Source organism: Anarhichas minor, unplaced genomic scaffold (assembly GCF_050575085.1).
Source record: "Anarhichas minor isolate MPS153535 unplaced genomic scaffold, ASM5057508v1 ptg000073l, whole genome shotgun sequence".
Classification (NCBI taxonomy): domain Eukaryota; kingdom Metazoa; phylum Chordata; class Actinopteri; order Perciformes; family Anarhichadidae; genus Anarhichas; species Anarhichas minor.
In genome coordinates this window covers 1,290,001-1,314,925 of record NW_027466519.1, presented here as the reverse complement: position 1 = coordinate 1,314,925, position 24,925 = coordinate 1,290,001, and the positions used below count along the sequence as shown (strand labels likewise).

Below are 24,925 nucleotides of genomic sequence, written 5' to 3'. Positions count from 1 at the left end.
CCTCAAGTCCTTCTTAGTAAACCCAAAACATCATTTGTATTACAAAAGGGAGAAGTAATAGTCTAATTTTGCCTCCTTCATGCTTTTCTATGTTAGTTATTTGGAATTAATTTAATTTATTATGCCTCTGACAAAACACTTCTGTACAATGAAATGATAAGGGTACAAGGTGGAAACTGAATAAATGCAAATACTGTAAATATCTTTATTCTTTGCAATAATTGAGAATAATTGCAATGTCTGTGGCAATTGCGTTACCTTCCGCCTCATATCATTATGTGTTGTTAAAGCGCCTTCAGAAGGGGATTATTATATTAGGAGCATAAATGGTACTTTTCATAACTGCATGTTTCAGCATGCTCAGTAGACCAGGGGATTATGATCTGCACAAGTGCTGCTTCTCCTACAGGCATTTAAAAAAAAATCCCTCTGCAATGTGTTTGAATATGTTTCTATTGTTCAAGATTAAGTATGTATTTGTGTGTATCATCGTATATTATACATAGTTTGTAATTTGCTTATTACGTACTTAAAAATATTGTTATTTTGCTAGACTGTGTTTTTTATCATACATATTGAGTAAATAAGAATATGAATGAATCATTTCACGTTGACAATATGTTCATTTAAGCATACTGGTTAAAGTACAGTAGCTGTCAAGATGGAATTTATCTTTTCGGGGCACTGTTGATTGGCAACTGTTGAGGTCGAAGGCTGAATTGCATTGTGGGTATTATTAATTACAAGGGAACATTCATTACTTTTGTACAAGACAACAACACAAGGTAAATATATTTACACTAAAACAATTGTGAGTGAATGGATCATTCATTTACAGCACATTGAGATTTGAAAGACATATCCAGTAGGTGGCAGTATTGACAGATAAGAGCTTTATTGAAACTTGTTTGTGGCTTCTTAACATTACTTCTTATGTCTACAGTCGTGGGACAATGGTAAATATTCCTACATCATAGATGTATGTTACTGTATTGTAAAAAATACAGTAAGATCTAGTTTATCTTTGCTTTAATTGTACAATGCGGCTTCATGATTCTCTCTGTTTTTAGATCAGCTATACGTTTTGCATCCTACACGAACACTGCGGTTCTGGAAACTCTTTGCTAGACGCTGGAGGAGGTTGTTTTTGAAGGAATGAAAATGTTATGGATTCGCACTCCCCACACAAAAATACACCTCCCATTCTCCGTTTTTGAAATTACTTGCTTGTGGGAGTACCTCAGATTATTCATCCCACCCACTCTGCCACACTTCATCCGAAGCGGTGAACAGATCACAGAGACACGTCCCCAAACTGCCACCACCGGGGTTATGCACTGCATCTTCCAGCTGCAGCTTAGGTTAACTTTTCGAAACTGTCAAAACCACAACATTTCCTGTGAGTTATTTTTTTCTGCACAAGATCTGATGCATCACAGAAACACGACACTAAACAAATGTAATGCAGGAGGAATACTACTAACATCTAACACAAATTTGATATCTGCAGATCTGCAATTTACTCTCCTATCAGATTCATTGCAAGTCACTGGATAAAACTGTGAAGCAAACTACCCCAATTCCAATGCAAACGTTGACAGTATACTTCATTTGCATTCCTATTATAGCAGTGCCCAATCATGCTGAAATACCATTAGCAGAGGCAGATGTTAGCGATATCTTCTTCTACACAAACTTGACTTTGTAGCATAGTTGCAGAGGTGACACGTGCCGCAGGCAGGAGCAAACTGAATTCCATCTTTCTGCGTGAAGTTGATTTAAAGCTGAGGAGAAATGTTTCAACACGCCTAAAGTTGGAAGCGGAAAGCTCTCATGAAGGCAGCGAGCCGCTCTTTCTAAGTGTGCTGTAAAAGCAGGAGATGGATCAGCTAAATAATATGGTAATACTGTATACAGTACATTGTCAGCCACAACTTTCTCAATATACATCTAATCTGAACCAGAGGGGTTACTATAGGTTGCACATAGAAAACGGTCAGTAAAACAACCTAAAAACTAAATAAAGAATGAGATTAAAATGAGAATAAAAAAGCAAGTCATAGCTGATTATGGATCTCTTCCCACATCTGAGCTCACTGAGTTCTTAAAGGGCGACGGTGTGGCATTAAGGTCAAACCAATCTCAATGTCTGACCACATATGGACACATGTTGCATGCATGCTCCCTGTAATTTGGTGAGTGCTCAGAACAATTCACCTGAAACCTTTATGCTGTATTCTTGATGTATTGTAATAAGTAGAAACAATCACCACTCTTTCTGCAGTTACTTTCATTTGTCTTAAGAATGGGAAAGTTTTAACCCCTCATCTAGTTTTTGTTCCCTTTACCTTTACGGTTGCATAATTCCACTCTGTCAGACATTATCACATATTCTGTTTTAGCTTGTTCCAACTCTTCATTGAAGCAGTATGACGTTTACACTGATGGTTATTCCCAAACTCCTAAGAATCAATGTTTTATATGGCTGAACCAATCCACCAAATGGAAAGATTCAAGATGCTTTGTAAAAAAAAATGTCTTACACACAAAGAAACATGTTTGGTATATTTGGAAACCTCAGCTAAAAGTTCAAATCAAGTTCTGTGGAAGAAATTGTCCTAGATGAAATTCATGTAAATGAATTGCTCTGCAACCTTTAAATATTTGTCCTCTAAAGTCCCAAACGACTTCCTCCCACCAGCCTTTCATGTAAACGGGCTGCTAACTGCTCGCTCCATCAGAGAGCCCGCTCTCCTCCCAGGGTGGAGGTAACACGGGGTGGAGGGGGGGCAGGCCCAAATGGCCTCATAGGGTAAGTAGCATTGTCAAGGCTACACTGAAACTCCAATCACCTCTGTAATCTCATGATTTGTTCTCAATACACAAGCAGAGCTGCCAGGAAGAGACCTGTCTGCTCCTCCATCCCCCCAGGGCACTTTGAAATTCTGCTCACTCTTTCCTCAACTTGGACTGAAGGAGAGAGAATCTTTCATGCATTTCAGGCCCAGCACACACACACACACACACACACACAGCATAGTTGAGTGCTGGTTCGCCAGAATCAAGTCCCAGGTAGATTACTCTCTTTGGGTGAGTACAAAATCATAGAACCCATTGTTAAGTTTTTGAATCCCTAAAATTCTGTTCAAAAGATAACAACAACAACCAGGCCAAACAGCAAATCAAGAATGGACACATTAAGTTCTTCTACATTTTTATGTTTCCATGGAATGTTTTATGGATTCATCTTTTCATATCTCTTAAAAAGATTGTCTCACAATAAAATCTAAACTGTATCTGCTCTTTCATGGCTGCTTTTGTCTGCACACAGTCCCATACTCGAGCAATTGAACAACATCAAGTAATGTTCTCACCTGCCCCCTCATTCTCCTCGGTCTACACTCCCCTTTGGCTGTTCAGACCCCACCCTTTCTGTGATGACCAATTAAGTTCAAGGCTCAGACTTTGGCAGGATAGAGACCCATCTGAGAACATGTGAAAGCAGCACTTTGTCTCAAGACTGCGTTGGTGTTGATAACAGGCGGAGAAAGTAACAAGCAACACATTTCTGGTAAGTTTCATCTTATTAGATCTAACTGTGCTGTATGAGCATGCATGTGCAACATGGACTGCAACGATTTGTTCTTAAATGCAAAATGCATTTGGTCATGAAGTATCAAATAGTTCATTAATTTGCTTTACTTCGCTTTCAACCTCCCCCCCCCAAAAAAGCTGATTTAAAGAGAAATTGATAATGGAAAAAGAGTGTGAACAACTATCCTGAACTATGATGTATCTATCAAGTTCGGCATGCTTTGTGAGAACATATTTTCCCTGTTTTTAATACTCCTAGGAACTTTTTATGTGAATACATCTGATTTTGCAGAACCGTTCTCATGGTTATTTTCCCCACAGACTCCAAATCGCATCTGAGCATGCCCCGGCCCCCTCCAGCAGCTGACTCATACCAGCAGGGCTGCATCAAGATGACCCTGGAGAACACTGACCTCTGGAAGTCCTTTCACAACATCGGAACAGAGATGATTATAACAAAGCATGGAAGGTAACAGTGCTTTATTTCGTGATTTCAACTATACTCTCTGCTTTCTGACAATACCAACAGTGCTTTGTATCATTCATCCCATAGTCCGGAACCTGCAAGAAATGACCTATGCTTAGGTTGAAGAGCAGAGGCGCTGCACATGTTTTACACAATTTTGTTAAAAATATTTACAACCATTCACTGACACATGACTCTGTGTATTTGTTTCAGGAGAATGTTCCCACACTGCAGCATCAGTGTATCTGGGCTCCAACCTTTTGCTAATTACGTCATCATGGTGGACATGGTCCCTGCAGACAGCTTCAAATACAAGGCAAGAGCATATATATATCACTCATTCTGTGCTGTTGACATCATTTGGGGATTGAAACCAGCAGATTGCAGTATGTAAAAGGCAGCAGTCTGCAGCCAGACATTGGCCTGCCCACTCTGAGCCGTTCACCGCTGCATTTCAAAGCCTTTCATTGCTTCCTGTTTGTGCAGTGTCGGCTGGAGGCCCCATCAATTAGCATCCCTCCTTATTCACAGTCGGTGAATGACTAGCAGTCGGCCATTCATACAATTCAACGGCTCTTACACCAACTGCTGTGGCCCATTTGGTCACAGATATTGCTTTTAGCACACACTTGAAAGAAAGAGGTACATAATAAAGGGAAAGTACTGCAGAAGAGCATTGGGAGGAGTGTGGGTTTTTGGGTGGTTGTGCATTTGTAGAAACAGTGATAGTTGATCTCCCTTTTTAATATATTAGCATACTTGACCAGAAAGATAGAACCCCCCCCCCCCCTGTACATTGTAACACAATGTGAAGAATAGTCTTGCAATGAATCCTGCCAACAAACATATTGTCATGCACCACCTCTCTCTTTCATTGCACCAGCCATTATGAGGTGAAAAAAGGTATTGCGTGCTTCACCAAGACTGATTAATCAGACATGCCGTGAGGTCCAACACTTGATAATTTTGCATCCCCCCCCCCCCCCCCCATCCCCATTTCTCTGTAGTGGAAAAAGGAGCAGTGGGAGGTCGCGGGGAAGGCAGAACCCCAGCCCCCGTGCCGGACATACGTGCACCCAGACTCCCCTGCCCCAGGAAGTCACTGGATGAAGCAGCCGTTGTCTTTTCTCAGGATGAAGCTCACGAACAACACATTGGACCAACATGGCCATGTAAGACAACATCTTACATACAGAGTTCAAGTGATAATACTAATAGATGTATAGTTTTAACTTTACTACATTTTTCTCTTCTTATCCCACAGATCGTTCTACACTCCATGCATCGCTACTACCCCAGGTTTCATGTCACCCAGGCCGATAGTCCTTACACTATCTGCTGGGCCCCATTTCAGACTTCCTCCTTCCCAGAGACAACCTTCACATCAGTGACCGCTTACCAAAACCCAAGGGTATGAGCTTGTACAGCAGTTTTACGAAACATTAACTCGACACAAATGTGATGATATTACTGTTTGATTGAAAGAAAACACAGACTGCACCACCAACAGTTTGGCAATTATCTATTTTTGCTTTTTAAGATCACCAAATTGAAAATCAACCACAACCCCTTCGCTAAGGGATTCAGGGAGGGAGGCACCCATTCCCACAGCAAAAGGTAGGAATAAATACAATTATAAAATGATGAAATTACTTATTTTTGTTTTAGTGTTCTGAAGATTCAGGCCAATACAAACAGTGAAAAGCGTATCACAATGTGTCGAAAAGTGGAACAAAAATGTGTAGAAAAGATCTATTTTTTCTACAGGTGTCGCTCAAGTAGAAGTCCTCCTCCAAAAAGAGCCGCGCTGGACAGCAAAACTCACAATAGTCCTGGTAAATTTTAGGGATTATTCAGTTATTTTTTAAGTTTTTACTCATACAGCATGTATGAAATCTACACCAACAAATAAAAATCCCAGTAGTATGAAAAGGTGTTCCTTTAAATTGCTGTATCAGTCTTATTAAACATTGTATTTCCATCTCAGGCCTGCAGAGGATGCCCTTGACCTCTCAGTCAGCGGAGGCAGAGAGGGATCAGGCTTCCACACAGCAGCCCTTGAAGGGGGGTGACCTTTCAGCCTCGGCTGTGGAGCAGGACCCATCGGAGAGTCTACACACTGAGCCCCTGGAGCTGCAAGAGTATGATTACAGCTGTGAAGAACAGATGGTGCCTGCATCCGTGCCATACCAGCCCTACAGGTGATTTAAGATATAGCCTTCCCAGTGTGAGATGAAATCCAATGACCCTTGGACAGTACAGAAAAACAAAATGCAAACTGATGATGCATGAAATGTTAACTCCACGGCACTCTTCACCTCTCTAGATCTGTAGAGTACACCAGATATCCACTTTCTTCCAATGACGTTGATGCAGCGCACACCCACGTCCACCCTCCATCTCATTCACTTGCCACCGCTGAACACAACACTCAACAACATGGCTACTACCACCATCCTCACCACCACGGCCATGCGGCGGATTGGAGCCAGTACCCGCTCTTCTCCTACTCCTGTTGGTGAACTTTGCAGCGGTGACATCATTGATGGAGGATACAACCATTAAAGCCTTGAAGGAATGCTGTTATTATGGGTGGACCAGCAACCTACTGGCAGGCCACTCCAGCAGTTCATGTTAAAAGTATATCATTGTGTATCGTGTTTCATTTTCAAGAGCCTGTACTGTATGTGGGGGTCACTTTATTTGTTTGTCAGAATATATATATATATATATATACATATACATATATATATGTATATAGCCAAGAGTCAGTCTGACCTGATAAAGTTATCACAGATAGTTAGTATGAAATCACCATCATAGTCTGGCATAGTTTCTTCTACAGAAGGCAGCGACGTCTGTGCTGTAAATGTTTTACGAGAGAGAGAGAGACCATATCTGGGTCATTCATACAGCTTCAGGGAGCAGACACTGCAAATGAATGTTTTAGAGCATATCAACTGACTTGTTTTTGTGTGATAGACTTTTTTAACATCACTGTAAAAAATGCATACAGAGAAGAGAGGTAAAATGGTGAACGGCAGATGGGCTTTCAGTCTGTGTTTTCAGACGCTAAATTGAAATCCAAGCTGTAAGGATGTATGATAGTGGGACATTCTGATTACAGGATGGTTGATTTGACAGATTAGGTCTATTATAATGTACAAGTTGTTATTCCAGCACCTACGGGCATTTAAGAGTATGTCACAAAAATATCATTAAAAATTGCATTGCTATATGTATGTGTAGAACTCAACAGTTTAATGTGGAAGTGAGAAGGAATGGATAGATTGTGATGTGTGTGTGCCCTTTCCTGTGCTGCATGCAATCATATGTGCTGGCTCCTTCCATGATGGCACTAAGTCATCACAGCTTTGAGAAACCCTGGTATAGAATACCAAAAGAGTCATATAAATGTCAACGTATGTCGCAAAAAATGGCACTCAAATTTGTATAGAATGGTACGCGGTTCAAGAATGCCATGGTATAGTATTTCACAAAAATATAGTATAGTGAATCATAAAAAATATATAATAAAGAATCATAGTATAGTGTGTCACAGAAAATCATGATATAGTGTAGCATAAAAAAGCCATACAAATCATAATTATATCCTGGCTCCTTACAGTATATTAACCAGTGACCCCTGTATAGTATGTCACAAATTAAAATTCCATAGTACAGTAAGCCATGAAAAAAAACTTAATATGGTAAGTCACAAAAATGTTCTGGTATAGTATGCAATAAAAATTCCATAGCACAGTAAGGCAATACAAAATCATAATATAGTATGTCACAAAAATGTCATTAATTCACAGTAGTATGTAGAAAAAAGTCATAGTATAGTATGTAGAAAAAGTCATAGTATAGTTGTAGAAAAAGTCATAGTATAGTATGCCGAAAAAGTCATAGTATATGTAGAAAGTCATAGTATAGTATGCCAAAAAAGTCATAGTATAGTATGTAGAAAAAAGTCATAGTATAGTATGTAGAAAAAGTCATAGTATAGTATGCAGAAAAAGTCATAGTATAGTATGCCAAAAAAGTCATAGTATAGTATGCAGAAAGTCATAGTATAGTATGCAGAAAGTCATAGTATAGTATGCCAAAAAAAGTCATAGTATAGTATGCCAAAAAAGTCATAGTATAGTATGTAGAAAAAGTCATAGTATAGTATGCAGAAAAAGTCATAGTATAGTATGCCAAAAAAGTCATAGTATAGTATGCCAAAAAAGTCATAGTATAGTATGTAGAAAAAGTCATAGTATAGTATGCCGAAAAAGTCATAGTATATGTAGAAAGTCATAGTATAGTATGTAGAAAAAGTCATAGTATATGTAGAAAGTCAGAGTATAGTATGCCAAAAAAGTCATAGTATAGTATGTAGAAAAAGTCATAGTATAGTATGCCGAAAAAGTCATAGTATATGTAGAAAGTCATAGTATAGTATGTAGAAAAAGTCATAGTATAGTATGTAGAAAAAGTCATAGTATAGTATGCCGAAAAAGTCATAGTATATGTAGAAAGTCATAGTATAGTATGTAGAAAAAGTCATAGTATAGTATGTAGAAAAAGTCATAGTATAGTATGTAGAAAAAGTCATAGTATATGTAGAAAGTCAGAGTATAGTATGCCAAAAAAGTCATAGTATAGTATGTAGAAAAAGTCATAGTATAGTATGCCGAAAAAGTCATAGTATATGTAGAAAGTCATAGTATAGTATGTAGAAAAAGTCATAGTATAGTATGTAGAAAAAGTCATAGTATAGTATGCCGAAAAAGTCATAGTATATGTAGAAAGTCATAGTATAGTATGTAGAAAAAGTCATAGTATAGTATGTAGAAAAAGTCATAGTATAGTATGCCAAAAAAGTCATAGTATAGTATGTAGAAAAAGTCATAGTATAGTATGTAGAAAAAGTCATAGTATAGTATGCCAAAAAAGTCATAGTATAGTATGTAGAAAAAGTCATAGTATAGTTGTAGAAAAAGTCATAGTATAGTATGCCGAAAAAGTCATAGTATATGTAGAAAAAGTCATAGTATAGTATGCCGAAAAAGTCATAGTATATGTAGAAAGTCATAGTATAGTATGCCAAAAAAGTCATAGTATAGTATGTAGAAAAAAGTCATAGTATAGTATGTAGAAAAAGTCATAGTATAGTATGTAGAAAAAAGTCATAGTAGAATATGTAGAAAAACGTCATAGTATAATATGTAGAAAAAGTCATAGTATAGTATGCCGAAAAAGTCATAGTATATGTAGAAAAAAGTCATAGTATAGTATGTAGAAAAAGTCAGGACACTATTTCAAAAAAGTAAAACAAATGTAGTATATAATGTTGAAAGAATTTCATTAACAGTCATAATATAGTATGTTGAAAAAAGTAATTGTATAGTTTGTCGAAAAAAGCCATATTATAGTTTACTTTTAAATCACTGACATGTAACATCAGTGACAAAATGTTTCCTGTTTATCTAAAAAAAGCAATTATAGTGTTCTTTATCATGTAAATCATTTATCTTCATATTCTTCAACAGCAAACATTGATTGTGGGCTAAACGCTCTACAGCTGCCATCACAAAGCTGGAGGGCGGTGGTGATAGTAATGGACTGTAGGAAGGCTTTCATTGACCGTTCACATCCATTTATACACACACATACACAACTGACATGCACTGTGCCCCGAGGAGAGGTCACACTCGTAAAGTTGATTCACTCTGGTCATCCTCACTGCAGGCCCCGCCTATCACGGTCTGGAGCTGTGCATTGATTGGCTTTAATGACAATTTAACCTGGCACATGCACACGAAGCACAAGGCGTACAGGGGTAAAGGTCAGAGAGAGAACTAAACACACAGCATCCATAATCAGGGAAGAGTTTAAAAAGGCACAATTTCAAAAACAATATACCAAAATCAAAAAAATAGTGTTAAAAAAAAAGAAAGAAAAAGCTGTTTTATATATATATATATACTGTATATCTATACATCAGGGAGTGACCAGCTGCAGACATGTTGTGTATGAAGACATGCTTTATAGCATGAGAACCAAATGCAAAAAAGGTAGCATTCTAGTCGTTATAAATGTAATATGGATCCATGCATGCCCATGGCTACTATGCAGTTGCATAATCCAACATATGCTTCAGTAAAGTCTTAACGTGAATAGTTGGAATCCTCTTACATAAAGCTAAAGCCCCGTTTCGTACACGTCACCCTTTCATCGTCAGAAGCATCTGATCTGGAGTCCGATGATTAATACCTTGTAGTATGATAGGAATATAGTTTCATTGAGTATTGTACATCTAAGAGGCATGACAGCGGGGCAATAAGGCCATGCTATTTCTAGAATAGTTAAATGGGTGTTCATCTCTAGTGGTTAAAGAGTATACGAGTCAGGACTTATTTATATCAGTTAGCCTTGAAAGATCACATTTTGCAGATATTGGAATAACATATTTCGGACTTATTGGCTCAAACTTGTGTTATATGTACCTGGTTTGAAGAAGTGCTGAATAAACAAGTCACAGGACACGCTCCTCTGAAACACTGCCCTTGAGAAGTTTTCCATTCCCCATCTCTAGGTCAGCTCGAGGTTCTTTTATTAGCACTTCATTAAAATGCATTAATTGCTTCCTTTTCTCCTGGGCGCAGCCGGAACCAAAACTGTCAAAAAAAAAAAATGAGAGCAGAGGAGCAACTGTCCTGTGCTCCAGATACACAACCTGTGACGCCCACCCCATCTGTTAAGAAGGCAACATGCACACAGAGGAGAGAGAGAGATTTAAAGAAGTAGACGTAAATTTTATTTACTTGTTCTGTACATAAAGGGTCAATACCAGCACAGGTGTTAACCATGGGAAATATTAACACATGTAAATGGTATAAGAAAATAAAAAGGCACAATTTTCAATTAAGTAAAAGACAGGCTTTCCTAGAATATGAGAAGAGAGCACAGTAATACTGTTAATGCCATTACGAAACAACTCAGAAGCAAGAGAAACGCACGCTCACCTCAACAAAGGACATAATCAGGGTGTATTGCTTAATTAGTAGATTTCATTAAGTTTGATGAGAAAAAAACAACAACAACCTCACACTGGCTTGTTTGCACAGACCAGCAGGGATTCAAAGGAGATACAACCTTGATTTAATAAGGATAGAAATGGCATTAAGCAGCATTTGGCCGGGCGGCCAAGAGGTCATGCACAGAGGCAACCAGCAGGCATTCTTCCCTTTTGTAAATGTCACCGTAGATACTTAAGTTTAATAACATCAATCATTTTAAGAAAATGCTCAATTTAGTAGCAGACTATAATAACTGGCAAAAAAAAAATAAAAAAAAATAAAAAAAATAGGGATTCAACTAAAAGCTGCACAACATTGCTCTGAGTGAATGGCTGAGCACTGATTTGAAGGGAAAGCACAAGGCGCAGAGATGAGATGGGGGGGGGGGGTAAAACGGGTATTTTTTACAGCAGAAATGTTGGGGTTGGCACTGTTTGCACAACTGCTTAATTGGCTGCTCCTACTGGCCAAATTGGTTGCAGCGCAGTAGGAGCAAAGATGCTTTCCCCCACGACGCTGACAGTTTGCATAAAGAGACAAATTGTGCACAGAGTAGACCACATGTCTACAGACATAAAGACAGGTTGGAATCCTAAACTGACAGGAGCATGTCTTTGCAGAGAGGATTGCACGTGCTAAAAGATGCATTTGTCTTACTCTCTGAACAAAAAGGCATTGATGGGATTCTCATTGGCTTGCTATAGTAGAGATTCTCCCCTCAGTGGAAAGCCGTTTTAGTCAGATGCTTGTGGAAAGTGCTGGCCAGAGCCACGGCCGCCGCTACTTGACTTCAAAGCGTGGCACTCCTATGCAGAAAGTCGCGATACATCTTCTAGTGCTTGGTGCTGTTGGACCTACTAATCTCTAAGCAATGCAGCTCAAAACAATGTGAAGGACAGTAACGAGCGGTACCGAGTGGACATGCAGTCACAGGCCTCTACCAAACATCTTCTCAGTGTCACAAATAATAATACACTAGATTTGATCATGTTGCACAAATAAAAGAGGATAAATTCACTTATGGCCGTGTCATGTCTTATTAACAAAATATAAATAAGTCTCGTCAGCCAGACATGTGGCAGGTTGAAGAGTGGGCGGGATCTATAATGTCAAAAGGTACAACCTAGAGCTTCCACAGACCTCTCTCTCCTGACGCCAGTCACAAATCACATACACGTTACAAAGAAACCTGTCAACCTGAATAACTCATGGCCAATATGCGTGTGTGTGTGTGAGGGATGGTTAAGGTACAACAGTGACTTGATTGTTTGGAGAAGTAACATTTGACTGGCTGGTTAGCTCCTTGTTGCCTCAGTGCTCTCCAACGTCTGTAGGGATGTTGCTGCTCCCTAATTCGCACAAAAACAAACACACACCTACACTTTCTAAAGTCCCCAATACTTCAAACGTAACAAATATTCAGAGAAATCAAAAAAAAAAAACATGTTATGTGGTAAATATCTATTGTGATCACACACACACACACACACACACACACACACACACACACACACACACACACACACACACACACACACACACACACACACACACACACACACACACACACACACACACACACACACACACACACACACACACACACACACACACACACACACACACACACACACACACACACACACACACACACACACACACACAAATGAAAAGGACACTAATGCAAAACAAACAAACAAACACTGCCCCGTCTGGAGCCGAGTCATGGGAAGGGAAACGGGGAGAAGAGGGGGGGGGGGTCAGGTTTTTAAGTTTGGAACCGATGTCCAAAGCTGTAAACAGTCAGAAAGCCTTGCAACGGCTGGCAAAAACAGAGTGGGTGGGGGGGGGTCGCTATCATGGTACAACCTCCCACCCCCCCTCCTCCCCAAGCATGGCAAGCACGTAACCGTGGTGACGCTGGGCGGGAAAAGGTGGACCCAGCCAGCAGATTCAGCTACAGGAAATACTGACGAGGCGGTCCGGTCCGGCTCCCGGGTCAGTCACTCTCGTCCGGGTTCTGGGGGTCTATGATTTTGACGTGGGTGAAGGGGAAGAGGCCCCGGCGTCCGTTCACCTCCCCCTCCCACTGACCGCTGATGTTCATCCGCGTGACTTTGACCATGTCGCCGACCTGAGGGCAGAAGGACAGGAGGCGGGGTTACAGGAGGGGCGTGGCTTTTTTAAGGTATGTAAAAAAGTAGAACATTGTAAAACGCAGTGTGGTCAAAACTAATAAAGGGGATTGTTTCGTTAATTTAGAATTTAAAGAAATAGTTTGGCCCCTGTTTGGTGAGGTGACCACGATGTGAACACAACTCAACCAGCCCTGGTTATCACTGTAACGTTTAAACTCACTAAATCATCCTGACGACACAAGTCACTTGAACATTTTGGGTAAATTAGAACGCAAATAACTACTCACAGATGAACATGTTGCACTACCTAATTTGCTACGACATGATTAATGAAGATATAAAGCGTCGTTGTTGATAATGACAAAAGGCAACGGATTAATTTAGACAAGCTGGTGATCAGCTGCTGCATCAGAAGCACGACAGAAGAGACGGGTAAAACGTAGCAGAGTGAATAGCTGAAGGAGCAAACTAAATGCATTCGACACATGGCCCTCATTTTAAAAACCTCCAAACTTCACAATATCCAGTCCAACTGATTTATTAACACACTTTGTAGATCTCCACGCCGGCGTTACGCTGCGGTTGGAACAGACGATAGAGGAGCACAGAGCTGCCGCTCAGATGGGTTTGTGACACTGACTGTGACCCCAATCTGTTAGAGCCATATGCTCTTCATCAGGATTAGAAAGGGTAAAGTCTTCATCGTGATGGAAACCAGGATGTGACGGGGGGGGGGGGGGCACACACTGTTTGTAGCTTCAAGGACATCTAGTCCGAGACATTATGTGGAACAATAATCCTTCACGCCGTCATGAAGAGCTTCCATTTGAACGAATCATGACGGAGCAAAACTAGAGTGCCTTCACTTACATTCTCAATAAAGATGGAAGACAAAAATAAGACTTACGGCGGAAAATTTGACCCTCACAAATGTTCATATCCCAAGAAAGTTGAATTATATCTCATATTTCAAGGGGTTAACATGTGCCAATCAGAATAGGTTGATTGTGAATGATGCAGACTAAAGATTCTTAAGTATGTTGAAGATCATGTTCTAGAACTTAAGACTTATTTTTGCAACCAGAATCCCAATGTGGTGGGGACTGCCATGTCTGAAGCGAATGAATAATGACCCGAAGCTTCTGCTTCTTGGACCCCATGGGGCCCAAAAAGGAGCCACAGTACAGAAGTAAAGCATTCGTAAGCCATGAGCTATTGTGAGCCAGATAGAAGAGACTGGTGGCTTCTGGTGGCTTCCTTGTCTCAGTTAGAGTAATTACACCACTGATTAGGTTGTTTCTATGAATCAGGATTTTGTGCCTAATCTACATAAATCCTTTATATTTAGGTCTGCTAATTTGCATCTCCTTCCAAAAACTTTCAAAAGAGATAACTAGAGAATATGTATGGGGCATATTGAAAGACAATGGATTTATGTTAACCCCGCGTTTAGACTACTTGGGCCGGCTGCACACGTATATATTAACCGCCGTATATTTAGCGACCCGGCTTAGCATTTCTGATTTTTGTAAATCTGTCCAAGGGAACAACGGCACTCACTCACGATTAACCAGCTAGTGTCAGAACACTGCTGGGGAGCGAGGCGGGACTACTAGTCCTAGCAAATTAGGATTAGCAAATTATGGAAGTTCAGATACATTTTTCACAGGACGTTTGAGGTGTGGTAATGCAGACTTTATTGACTAAAAACACTGACTGGAATTAGGACACATCTGACTTTTTCTGAACCGGAGAAACCATCAGAATGGATCAAAATACGATTTAAATGACTCAACTATGAATGTAAATGTGAAGCAGTACTTATTATATTATTTGTGAATCAAGGGGGGCTATGTAAAGTACATAAAGATTTTTATGAAGACACTGACACACTTCTCACATATGTCTGACCCATTCATACAGCAAGAGACCAGTCACGGGTTCATCTTTAGCTCTATACTTCATACCTTCCCACAGAATTGCATAACATTAGTGCGAAATAAAGTCTTGTTTCAGTTTCACTTCTCAAATGCTCGCCCATGTGTGAGCACACACACTCTTCCTCCATTGCCCTCTCTCGGTCTCGGTCTCCCTTTGTGCTGATGGTTGAATTAACTAGTGATGGGCGCAGACCCATTCAACTCATGTCAGTGTCTGAATGAGGTATTATGTATTCCCTGAGGTGATTGTTAATATCAGTTACCGGACTAATGTTAGGGGGAGCTGCCTAACCTTTTTGAATGAACACCAGTCACCGGGTTTGCTCATGGTCCAAATATACGCCTCCTCTCAGAGTCAGTGTCACAGGGACAGCGTGTATCACAGCACCCACACTGTAGCGGCCTAGTTTACTTCCTGCATCCACCGACTCACTCTGATGTCAGTGGATGGCAGCAGAGATACCCTTCTGTTTGCATCTGTCCCCCGGGGGGGCCATCGCTGCAGCTCAGCCTGCTATCAGAGCGGAGCGATTCGGAGGCCCTCGGGTATATTAAGTGCACGTTGTGCATTACATGACACGCTCGGACATGTTGCCGCAGTCAAAGCAGACCCGTGTTAGCCAGAGTGCACTTCACAGGAATGAGATCGAGCCGCGAAGTGCAACGGTGCTGCTGATTGAGCCGCTGCTACGTTTAGCAGCTAGCCGGCTAGCATGGAGCCTGAGCTACAGACAGGTAGAGTTGGGGCTCCACTCACCCCCCCCATCATGGGAACATAATATTATTGTCAGTCTCCGCCCACCCTTAATTTATTGCCAAAGTGTATTTTGCATTTAATTCATCATTCCCAAAAAAACATCTCAAAGACAAACTACACAGATAACATCTTTCTAACATAATAAGATATAAATGTGGCAGACATTCACTCACTTCCAATGAATGCTATCAAGTACCATCTCGCCACTATTGAATCAGCATGCAGCCAGAGCCCAGAGCAATAAGTTGAGTCAACTTGATGCACATGACCACCAACCCCCTGCAGACAGAGTGGCTGCTGCTGGGCTGTGAATTGGTGTGACTACGCAGGAAACGGCCTTAAATGTAAGACGAATGCAGAAGAGCTGCAAGTTATCTTGACACTTTCACACATGAAAACAAGATTGACAGCACTGATGTCACCCCCCCCTCTCTCACTACTAGCTACTGACTCACCCAATTTCAATGCAGAATGCAGTCAAGACCTCACAGTGATGATCTTATGTCAAACTCAACTATTGTCAAATTAACACAACCTGAGAAGCTTTTTCTTTTTTTTTCTGACCACCAGTTGACTTCTCTACATGTGGACCACAAAAGCCTGTGACATCACTGTTGTGTGTGGTTCAACAGAGGACACTACTGATAACGTCCAACGACAGTGGTAAAAAAAAAAAGGAATTGAACATTTCAACCGGAGAGGGCAGAAAAGGCCGGGGATGAGCGATGAAAAGGGAAACGTTACCGATGTTCAACTGGCTCTGTGTCACTGCAGCGCTTAAAACTGAGAAAATGTATATTTGTATATTGTATTTCACTTGGTCTTTGTAGCTGGAGCTGTCATATTTGTCAACGCTATGTTGAGGCTTTGGTCATGTGGAAGTGGGCGTGGTTTCACCTCTCAGCCCTCTTGTCCACTTTTTTTTGTTGCATTATTTAAAATGATGCAGTGGGTTGACTTAGGCTCAAACCTGAAATTTGAACCAAAAGCAAGTTCGTTCTACGGCGTAAGATAACTTAGACCCAGAATTCACAAATATTTCACCCGCTTCATAAAGAAGTCCTGTAGTTACTACAACACTCTCTTAGACAGGTAGAAAAGAAGACAGCAAAGAGGAAGGAAAATGACAAAACACATTTCAGATAAGTGAAATCCAAATTTCCAATACCTCTAAAGCGAGAGCTGTTTTGTCATAGGCGCACGGCACTCGTTTCTGGATGGCCTTCGCCATGACGGGGCCGTTCTGCACGGACGGTAGAGGGTTGATAACTGCTCCGGGCGTTCCGGGGGGCAGTGGCGACGGCGTCTGTGGCTGGGCGTAGGGCTCTGGGATCCCATAGCTGTTGGAGTTGCGGGATCCATGGGACGGCTGGCCGGGGAGAGGTGACGGTCGTACCAATTTCTCCACGTATGGCACGGGGATCATCCCGACGCGGCCCTCTTTGCTCTTGGCGCTCCACCACTGCTCCTCTGGCTTCTCCAGGATGATGAGGATCTCCCCCTTCTTGAAGGGAAGGTCCTCCGCGTCGCTGCCGGTGAAGTCGTACAGAGTCCGCACATACTCCAGGTTCTCGTCGGGGCCTCCAATGGGCTGGATAGGACCAGTCACTGTGCTTGGGTACCTTGAGAGAATATAAACAATGAGGGCCAAGTCAGGAGACACAAGGTGGTTACCAGTAAAACCCTGTCAAGTGACAATTTTAATGAAATCAGGAACACTCTCGCTCAAGTGTCACATATTTGTAGTTGAACTGGATGGTGCATGTCAGCAGGGTACTGAGATCTGACTGAAAGTGGGTTGCTTTTGATAAAAATAGACAACCTACTTAACCTAGATCACCCAGTCTTCGGTGGCAAAACATGTATAACGGGCCCCTATTGTTATTACACGTTATCATGGTGTAGATCTTACTGATGATGGGGGTATTGGGAGACTTTTCCTACCTGGGTGCTGGCTCTATGAGCGTGGTCGTGTCCAGGTAGTGGATCTTGTAGAACTCCAGGAGAGCCGGCAGGTGCTCAAATTCTTGGTCGCCTATCTTAAACCTCTTGCTGGGCAAAGAGTTGATGATATAGTGAGACACTTTGGAGTTCTCGGACACAGACAGCACGTAGTCGCCGGGGCAGGTGGACGAGTCTCGCACCAGAAACATACCGTGTCTCTGTCCTTGTAACCGGTTCTGTGCCTCCTGTCGCGACACGGGTCCAAAATACCAGGCGGACCGATCCGACGAATCAAACCGAGCGGCTGACATTTCAAAAATAAGTTACTAATCAGTCTAAAAATAAGAAGAAAACATCACAGACAATAAGTTAATTGGAGGGTTTAGAAGACGCGGGGCTTCCGTAGCCCTGTTGTGAGGTTTGCGAGTGAGTTCTGCACTGAATGCTGCAGGCTACGATTAAAAATAACACAACAGAAAACAACCTGACGTGTTCAGAGACAGGCTGCGACTGGCTGGATCCAACTTTGGAGCATAATGTGGTTGCTGTGTTCAGCAGTCAACGGTTGAGGGATTGTTCAAGCAGCCGAAATACTAAAAAAAAACTAAGAACTTACACGACAAACATCGACGGAGAGCAAAAGCAACAAATGATCAATGAAGCTTCCCTTTTTCGTTCCGCCTTCCGAGAAACACCAGGCTTCTCTTCGAATAATTGTATATCCTCCAGTCAGTGTCAGTTACGAGAACGGAAACGGTGCCCCTCAGTTTTTCATCTGATAGATCCTCATGTCGTTCAAAAAGTCGCCGGCGACCAGGGGGTCGGAAACGAAATGATTACGGATCTTACAGTGAGGTACACGTCATGGAAATGCGTTTATAAATCCCCTTTCTCGAGTCGGAGCAAGACTTTTGAGGCAGCACGGCACACACAAAAATGGCGGCCCGCAACACGTCTTCAGACAAAAAAAAGGTTTCACAGCAGCGACTCGCCTCCCGCGCGGTCATCTCAGGTGCCGGGCCGTTATGCTGGAAGCTCTCGCGTGTACTCCGAACCGATCACGAGGGATGCCGGCTTAACGGTTCTGTATTTTTATACTTTCCCTTTATTTCTGCTCGTACCCCCCCCTCACCTGAGCCACCAGAAGTACGAGTACGAGACCGAAAAATGGCGACGGGAGGGCAGGTCCCGCTTTCTGTCCGCCCGTCACTGACGCCTTGAGGGGGGAGGCGGGAGGAGGAAACGGGGGTGGGCGGGTGACGAGCCCCCGCCCCCTGAGCAAGTGTCAATCATGTTTCCATGACGCAGGTACAGAACATCTTGTATGTGAAACGATGAGGCAGTGATGTCGTCACCACAGGGCAAACCACCAGCATAAAATGTCAGAATACTTTGCAGGTCTGTTTATAACAGCAGCATAACCAGCATACAGGCCTATTGTCTGCTACTTTCTGTTTTTTTTACAGTGTGATAGTGCACTTTAAAATGTGCAAAAAAAAGTTAACTATTTAATTTACTTATTGCATAACTAACAATATCATGTTGCAACTGCTATCAACACAAACAATGGGTAAATCTCATATTATCTTGTACATCCATACCCTGTACATCTCAGTCAGAATAAGCAATGGTTGAAGAAATAAAAGTAGCAATACCACAGTGGAAAGAAATAGTTAATAATTAAAAAATGCACGAGTATTATGAGCTAAATAAGATTAAATAAATAAAATTCATTATTTGCATTTTACATAGGTCTTTGTAGTAACATAAAATGACAATAAATAAGTATGCAAGTAAATGTACTTAGTTACTTTCCACCACTGTATACATCTGTAGACATCTCAAAGTAAAGGGGCTTTTGAGATCTTAAGGTCCTACAGCCAAGATCTCTGCGGTTCCCATCCTCAAGAGCCTTCCCATGGCCGAATAAACAGTTTAATTTCACTACTATTACTGTATTATGATAAACGAGTGACAGTTTTACACCCAATCGTATCTGACAACTCAATCGTCTTCGATGGGTCCCCTGTCTGTCTGACTGTCCTATGAAACGTCATGTTCTAATGTGATATTTATGATGTATGTCTTTGTAGCCTATTATCTTGTATGTCTGTAGCTTACTGTGGCTTCACGAGTGGCTCATATGTTTAAGGTTATATTTGCTCAGTCAACAGCTAATTTCATGCCACCCGTAAAACGTTTTACATGTTTCCCTATTTTAATTTCCTGTTGTTCTCCAACTTCCCCTCCATTCAAACTCATAATAAGTATTATCTGGCACAGAACTGTGACACATCGAATTGGAGCTCCCGAACCCACTCAACCCACAACACAATATGCTGGAAGGAGGAGAGTGAATTTAAATGGAGGGGGTACAGTGGCTCAAAAGAAGCCTGAATAAAGAGGGAGACAAACCAAAGAATATGTTGGAAAACTCAGATTGAGCATGACAAGCCGTCCAACATCGGCAGGACAACTTCTGCTAATTGATGAAAGTAAAATATATAAAGCTGCAGCTCTGTTCCTCTGGTTATTGAGGTTTCAGTGACCATGCATCAGGAGGCTGCAGCTGGCACAGAGCAGCTCTCATCACTGCAGCGCTGTCTGAATGTTAAGAGATTTCGCACACACTGGGTCTAAATGGCTAATGCCTGCCAATTCCCACATTTCCACAACAGCGCAGTGATGCAAAAAAATAGGGGAGACACAAACAAACAGGGCCTCTTCCTCCTCAGAAGTAAACGTTTAAAAAAAAAAAAGGCTAATATTGAGGGATGCATACTGTTTACCTCTCTGCATTTTCACAACAAAATGTTCTGGTTAACCTTTATTTTAGCCATATATTCTGATTTCATTGCACGATCATGACAGCCATTCTTCAATAGGTCATATAAATAATTGCATTTTTTTTTGTAGCTATTATAAATACACAAATTCCATGCAAAATATCTAAATCTAAATATAACAAAATCAAATAAAAAATGTAATAATTTCTGCAAAGTTTGGAAACAAGACTAAGGTAAGTTATTACATACCCGTGTGTAACATTTGTATTCGTATATTGTATTTGGATTTAATGAATGCTCACGGAAGAGTTTCTTCAGAAACACCACCATCTAGTGGGTGCATGCATGTATTATATTTAAACATAACAGTAAAGTACATTTTAGACTGTTGCATGATCATGTCAAAGGGAACTTTTAAAGACTTAGTTTCATACTTAATGAAACACTTTGGCACTAAAAAGCACCTACATTGTAAAAGGAATCGTCTTCACGCCCGGCTGCATGCAGTTCTTGACCTACACAAGCTACATTTTGATTCATGTTGTGAAATAAAGCCAGGTGTTTTTAAATGTGTTAACTTGCTCACGGCTATGTACCATCTCACTGAGAAATGTTCACACAGTTTGCCGAAGCTGAACATATTCTTGGGAGTCTGGGAGGAAAAAAACAGGACAGCGCTATTTTGTGTTAATACAATTTAATAGAGTTTTGTATTGTTGTGCTAAGTTGTGCTGCAGGTGCATGACCGGTAACGCACTGGGCCAGTTAAAACAGGACACTGCTCCATACAGTATCAATGCAAGCCAATACAAAAAGTGTGTGAGAAATAAGCCTCATAAGTCTCTCCTGTTTCATTAATTGCATGTGCTTTTAAAGGCTTGACTTTGGTTGTTTGCACGGATGAAAGTTAGCTGTTTTAAAAGTAACAGGTGATTAGTTCTATACAGTAATGTGATATACAACAATTCCACCATCATTTTGGCAGAATTACAACAAATGTGCAGTGAGAACTAACTAAAACTCACTCAAAACTGACTCGGTTTGGTGAAAATAAGCAGCCAGATGTTAAACTTTAATAGTTCAAATGTGCTAAAATCAGGTCGAATAAATAAAAACATTTTCCCTTCCCAGTACAAAAGTAGATTTGAGACCATTTTTCATCTTCTTTTTGTGTGGAAAATGAAAAGCTTTTAAGTCTATAGACCATTTAAAAAATCTTTTCATAGAATCTGTCCCCCTTTCTGTACCCATAGACATCTTAAAAAACATTTTATAGGACATCAATACTTCAAATGGATATCCATAACTGTGAATAAGGCTTTGTAGTACAACCATGAAAAGCCCCAGTACTGAGATGGATGCAGCTGACGCTGTGGTACGTGTCCATCCCGTCCGTCACTGCACCGTCCTTTTGAAGCGGTCTCTCTGCACAGCACGGGTCCTCCTCTGTCTCTCTGCAATGGTGGAGCTGAGGCTCTGTTTGAGGGCTGGGAGGACCACCCCAGACTGAGAGGGTCCAGACCTGGGACAGGAAATACACAGACTTAACTGAGAGGGGCCAAGATGGCTTTTAGTCAAGAGTGGCACCGCAAAAAGCCTCCGTATTGGTTACAAAAGGCAGTGAATGCGATATTATGGAGATCTGAGCAATCTGTGACATAGAGGCACAGGGAGGGAGAGATTTACTTACGTTTTTTCCGGATATGTTTGAAGACCAAGTTTTGGAAATTTCTTTTCCTCTAAAGATTTGCTGAGAAGTGCAAAAAACAGAGATGCCCTTATCACAACTGTGTTATTTTGAAATTTTTGGGTGAAGATAAAAAATGATAATATTTCATCACTTTACCGGGTACCATCAACAAGGTAGGTCTTGGTCAGAATGTAGTTTTCTGGGGTTATTTTCTTGCTCAAGACAATATCTCTCAGCAATGCCTTCACACGAATAATCTAAACGACAGAGTCATATACTGTCATTAAATTATTTCCACAGAAATATCTAGAAAACAACAACAAAATTAAAAAATACTGTGTTTTTAAATCCCACAATGCTGAAAAAGCAAATGCACTTAGACTGATATTGTCTGATGATGGGACCCTTACTTCCTGAGACTGTAAACTGTTAGCATTGTAGAGCTGCCGGATGATGACCTCACACTCCTGTAGAGTGGGAGCGCGCGGTGGATGGGAGGGGTTGCTGTGAATTCGTAGAGGCTGTAACGAGGTGATGAGGCCCCCCTTCACGTCTGGAGCATGGTCCTGCTTGGCAGATCCCAGAATGTCGCTGCCCTCTCCAATGCTGCTCCCCATGGAGTGAGGGAGATAATATCAATTAGAAACAACATACAAACTTTTCAATGTTAACAATTAACGATTGTATCACAGGGCGGCTGCAGGCTAACTGCACTGCAGTACAATTCATTGAGTCTTTGCATAAGCACACACAAAAAACTCTAGATACGAGTTTTTTTTAACAAATATAACTTTGTGAGCTGGGCACACTCGATTAAGCATTAACATAATATTGTAGAGTATATATTTTAATTAAATAATACATGGTATGGGCCCTTCCATATGCCTCTTTTGTTAGAGTAACAAGAAACCCATACCATAAAATCAGATGAACAAGATTGGACTGCAATCTGGACTGACAAATAATTATATATACACCGGCCATCTACTTTAGATTTTACATTTAAAACAGTCCAATGTGTCAGCATTACTACCATATGCTCCACACCTCTTTGGGAACCTGTCTTGTGCTTCTTCCCATGCTGTAGCAGTGGTATACCACTGCATACCACTGTGTTCTTTGTTTCACATCTTCTTAGTGCGATTTATGTTCTGTGTCACAAATGTCAGGGATATTCTGACTATCCTATAGCTCTATTTCCCCGCTGTAAGACCTGATATGAACTTAACAACAATACCACTATTAACATTACCGCCAGCAAAATACCTCCGCTATTAATTATCAATAGTGATACTACTCATACCACACAGTAAAAGTCCTGCATTTAAATGTTTACTTCAGGGGAAGAGTGAAACAGAGGCACAATGGTCCTAATTTTACTTAATAATTACCTTCAAATTCTAATAATATGTGAGACAATTAAATAAATAATAATGAATCATATTTGAATTGTTAGTACTACAATGTCTTCCTCTGAAGTAGAAGAAGTACACAGTAAATAGTACGCTATACAGCTGAGTTGCATATTACTGAAGTGCTTTGGGGGCCTTTTAAGTTATTTTGGGGTACAATGAGCTAGAATAGTAATATAATTCAATACTTTTCATATCTAAATATCATAATAAATCTATAACCGTTTGTGGCCCGTCTAGTTGGGGGCCCCAGGCCCAGGTTGCATAACATTGCCTCGCGGTAAAGTCTACACTTGGTGTTTTTTCTTGTGAACCAGACCTACTTCACATTTTCAGTGTTTCTGACCGTGATTTCTGAATAAGAACCTGGATGTAGATTCACCTTAGTGCTTGGTCCTGTGGGGTTCGTGTGTCCTGCAGCGGCTCCTCCAGGTAGAGTCCCGTACGAGCTTCACTACCCTGAGTGGGTGGTCTAACGCCTCTCCGACTGTATGTCATCCCTAGAAGAGAGAGGACCCGGGACGAGGATAGTTAGAAATTGTTAAATGATACGCCCTTAATGTTGTTTGGCAGACGAGTTTCTCATAATTGGTCTAGCATGAGATACCAACAACTAGAACTATAAACTATCCTAATCCCACAAGAACATCATCTGAGCATAGCAGAAAGAACCAAAAACAGTGAATCAGCATTACATCTTACCTTTTCTACTTGACTTTGGAGGCTCCATTATCAGCTTATACTGCAACTCTGCAACATCCACATTAAGAGTGTTTTAGTGTGCTTTAACATACTGTAAGGAGGCAAATAAGAGGCACAGTCATCAAACACGGTCCCCGACAAACAGCCTGTGTTTCCATGGGGGCCTGACTGCTGTGAAGGCACGAAGACGGATGGCCGGAGAGTCTCCTGGTGGGTGCCGAGAAGCATTTAATATGGAACAGCATGTGACCGGTTCAGTAAAGTGACACTGGATCTGTGTCCACCTCCCACTGAGAGAGACCATCCAAACCCTGGAGTTGCTACGCGACCACGGTACCTAGATTGAATGTCTCTCCTTTCAGCACCTCATCAGAAGACAGACAGGTCTTTGTCATTAACTTAAATTCATTAAAAGGTGGACTGTGG

At 41.1% G+C, this 24,925-nt stretch overlaps 3 protein-coding genes across 3 annotated transcripts in view; 1 reads left to right on the top strand and 2 right to left on the bottom strand.

Moving 5' to 3' along the window:
- Positions 1 to 3,810: 3,810 nt before the first annotated feature.
- Positions 3,811 to 6,582, top strand: LOC142935232 (T-box-containing protein TBX6L-like). The gene is made up of 9 exons (XM_076079447.1): positions 3,811 to 3,817; positions 3,916 to 4,063; positions 4,274 to 4,376; positions 5,068 to 5,232; positions 5,325 to 5,471; positions 5,601 to 5,677; positions 5,828 to 5,895; positions 6,048 to 6,261; positions 6,387 to 6,582. Exons 1-9 carry the CDS (start codon positions 3,811 to 3,813, stop codon positions 6,580 to 6,582), a joined length of 1,125 nt encoding a protein of 374 aa, XP_075935562.1.
- A 4,263-nt stretch (positions 6,583 to 10,845) lies between these two features.
- On the bottom strand, positions 10,846 to 19,107 carry crkl (v-crk avian sarcoma virus CT10 oncogene homolog-like). The gene is made up of 3 exons (XM_076079635.1): positions 17,910 to 19,107; positions 17,134 to 17,587; positions 10,846 to 13,264 (listed from the first exon to the last, which is right to left on the bottom strand). Exons 1-3 carry the CDS (start codon positions 18,218 to 18,220, stop codon positions 13,130 to 13,132), a joined length of 900 nt encoding a protein of 299 aa, XP_075935750.1. The 5' UTR covers positions 18,221 to 19,107; the 3' UTR covers positions 10,846 to 13,129.
- A 2,279-nt stretch (positions 19,108 to 21,386) lies between these two features.
- Positions 21,387 to 24,925, bottom strand: part of ccdc74b (coiled-coil domain containing 74B) — a 4,634-nt gene continuing 1,095 nt past the window's right edge. The window contains exons 2-7 of the mRNA XM_076079799.1: positions 24,500 to 24,547; positions 24,180 to 24,297; positions 22,796 to 22,991; positions 22,542 to 22,642; positions 22,386 to 22,445; positions 21,387 to 22,217 (exon numbers count right to left, since the gene is read on the bottom strand). Of these exons, the coding sequence (XP_075935914.1) occupies positions 22,091 to 22,217; positions 22,386 to 22,445; positions 22,542 to 22,642; positions 22,796 to 22,991; positions 24,180 to 24,297; positions 24,500 to 24,547 (650 nt within the window). The 3' untranslated portion in view covers positions 21,387 to 22,090. The remainder of the gene's footprint in view (positions 22,218 to 22,385; positions 22,446 to 22,541; positions 22,643 to 22,795; positions 22,992 to 24,179; positions 24,298 to 24,499; positions 24,548 to 24,925) is intronic.